General features: G+C 45.7%; 1 protein-coding gene across 1 annotated transcript; it reads right to left on the bottom strand.

Moving 5' to 3' along the window:
• Positions 1 to 728: 728 nt before the first annotated feature.
• T265_09897 (hypothetical protein) lies at positions 729 to 1,538 on the bottom strand (the record flags this gene model as incomplete). The annotated part of the gene is made up of 1 exon (XM_009176109.1): positions 729 to 1,538. The coding sequence occupies one exon, from the start codon at positions 1,536 to 1,538 to the stop codon at positions 729 to 731; it is 810 nt and encodes a 269-aa protein (XP_009174373.1).
• Between the last annotated feature and the right edge of the window lie 349 nt (positions 1,539 to 1,887).

Here is a 1,887-nt window from a genome sequence, read left to right as displayed (position 1 = left end):
AAATCAAAACGGTTTGTAAATGAGTGCATTTCTTGAAAAAGTTCAATTTTGGCTCAAGTAGAACATAAGGCTGGCGGAAACTCGAGGACTGCGCCTACCTGATGAGCCTCAAGGAGGGTGGAACCGGTCGTGGGTTGTCGAGTGGCTTTCAGAAACCTTGTGATTAGTGCGTTGCGAATATACATGTATCGTGATATCCCGAATATCGTAGCGACTGAAACATGAGGCGGCCTGGTGCCCACACATTCAGTTGCCTGAGAACATCGCAAACGGGAGATTCAGCTGGGTTCCGGGTGAGTCCATCGCGAAACCAAATTAGTCTGCAAATGAGTGTACTTCGCTAATTCGTGATGTAGATGGAAAGACTTTCAGGTTTGACGTTGATTCCAAGGAATCTTTGCACATACAGTAAGGTTCTCAAACAGGATTATTTGGGCTTTCCCTGGGGGTGACCTCTTCTCGGTCAAGAAAATTCACTATCGGATGGACTGGTCCCCCTCCAGTTTTTATTATTTGAAAATGATGAGCGATACTCAGTAGTTTTAAGCAAGATATTTGAAAATACTCACTAACCCCATCCAGGCAACGTGTTTTGCAACCAAATTGGATGCAACCAAATTGCTCAGCTCAGCGAACAAGCCAACGACCATCTACGCTACCTGAGCTACCAACACTCTCCTCTATAGAAAAGGTTCAATTTAATATCAGCTGCATCCCACTGTGATTATTCAGGTGTTATCCAAATGAAGACTAAACAATTCCCTAATCTCACCTGTATCTGGGCAGGAACTTGTATCTTTCGGTCCAGATTGCAGGTCACATACATGGAAATCCATTGATCGCATATCCAGTGACTTGGCGGTCACATTTCCGGAGTGGATGTCAGTCCAGAGCGTGTGTGACCTCTGTAGTGAACACGTGGAGGGCGGATAACAACAAGTATGGCTGGGTTGCGCTTCTGGTGATAGAACAGATCCAGATGTAGATAGACAACTCAAAGTAAGGCAATCATTCTGTGCACAAGTGGGAATGTGTCGTACCAAGGAACGTGGAGGAGCAGATTTGTGTATATGTCTTCCAGTGGATTGGTTATACTTTTGAATCTGTTCCAGCCATCGAGATTGCGCCTTCCCAGATTCGACTAAGGCGGGATATGATTTGTAAAAATTCATTATCGCATACACCATATCTTTGTCAGAAGGGGGTGAGACATTTGGTTGTGTACAGTGTTCTGTACTGTTGAATAGTTGAGAAGGATTGAATGTGGTGGCAGGACTGGATCCGAATGGAGAGGAGGATGACGTGCGTCTTCTTGGTGTTCGATGACGTCCAGCAGAACCGTCACCGTGCCAGTTGCCCTCACCCGCAGGGGAGTACCCTGGCGCCACATTCAAAGTAGGTCCATCTGAACTGAGTACGCCTATACTGTTGGCATCATTATGTTTTATTTCTTGTGAATCTGGAAGTAAACCCAAAAGTTTTTGTATAGTGAATGTTCCAGCATTTAACCGACCATGGGAACTTGTCGATTCCAGCATTGTTGGTCAGTGTTCACTTGTCGAAATCAAACAGTTAATTTATCTCAGAGTGGTAAATCAGTTTGCAGTGAATCGCCCCTCCCTCCCTACATTTTCAAGCCAGTTTAAACCAAGCATTATTTTCGCCGTCATCAGAACTCTCGAAATGTTAGCTGACAAATGATTGGCTAGTTAGTGAACGGGACGGACATCTGTTAGCTCCCCTCTGGTCGACAAGGAATCGGAGAGTTACGATGCGTGAAGGGGTGTGTGTGCGAGTGCGTGCATCTGATTAGCCGGCATCAAGCCACACTGGAGTGAAATCGAGCCAATCAATGCGCCCCTTGGACGCAGAAACTTCATTGATCAC

The sequence above is a fragment of the Opisthorchis viverrini genome (assembly GCF_000715545.1).
Source record: "Opisthorchis viverrini unplaced genomic scaffold opera_v5_317, whole genome shotgun sequence".
In the NCBI taxonomy this organism is placed as follows: domain Eukaryota; kingdom Metazoa; phylum Platyhelminthes; class Trematoda; order Opisthorchiida; family Opisthorchiidae; genus Opisthorchis; species Opisthorchis viverrini.
This window is presented reverse-complemented; position numbering and strand designations above follow the sequence as displayed.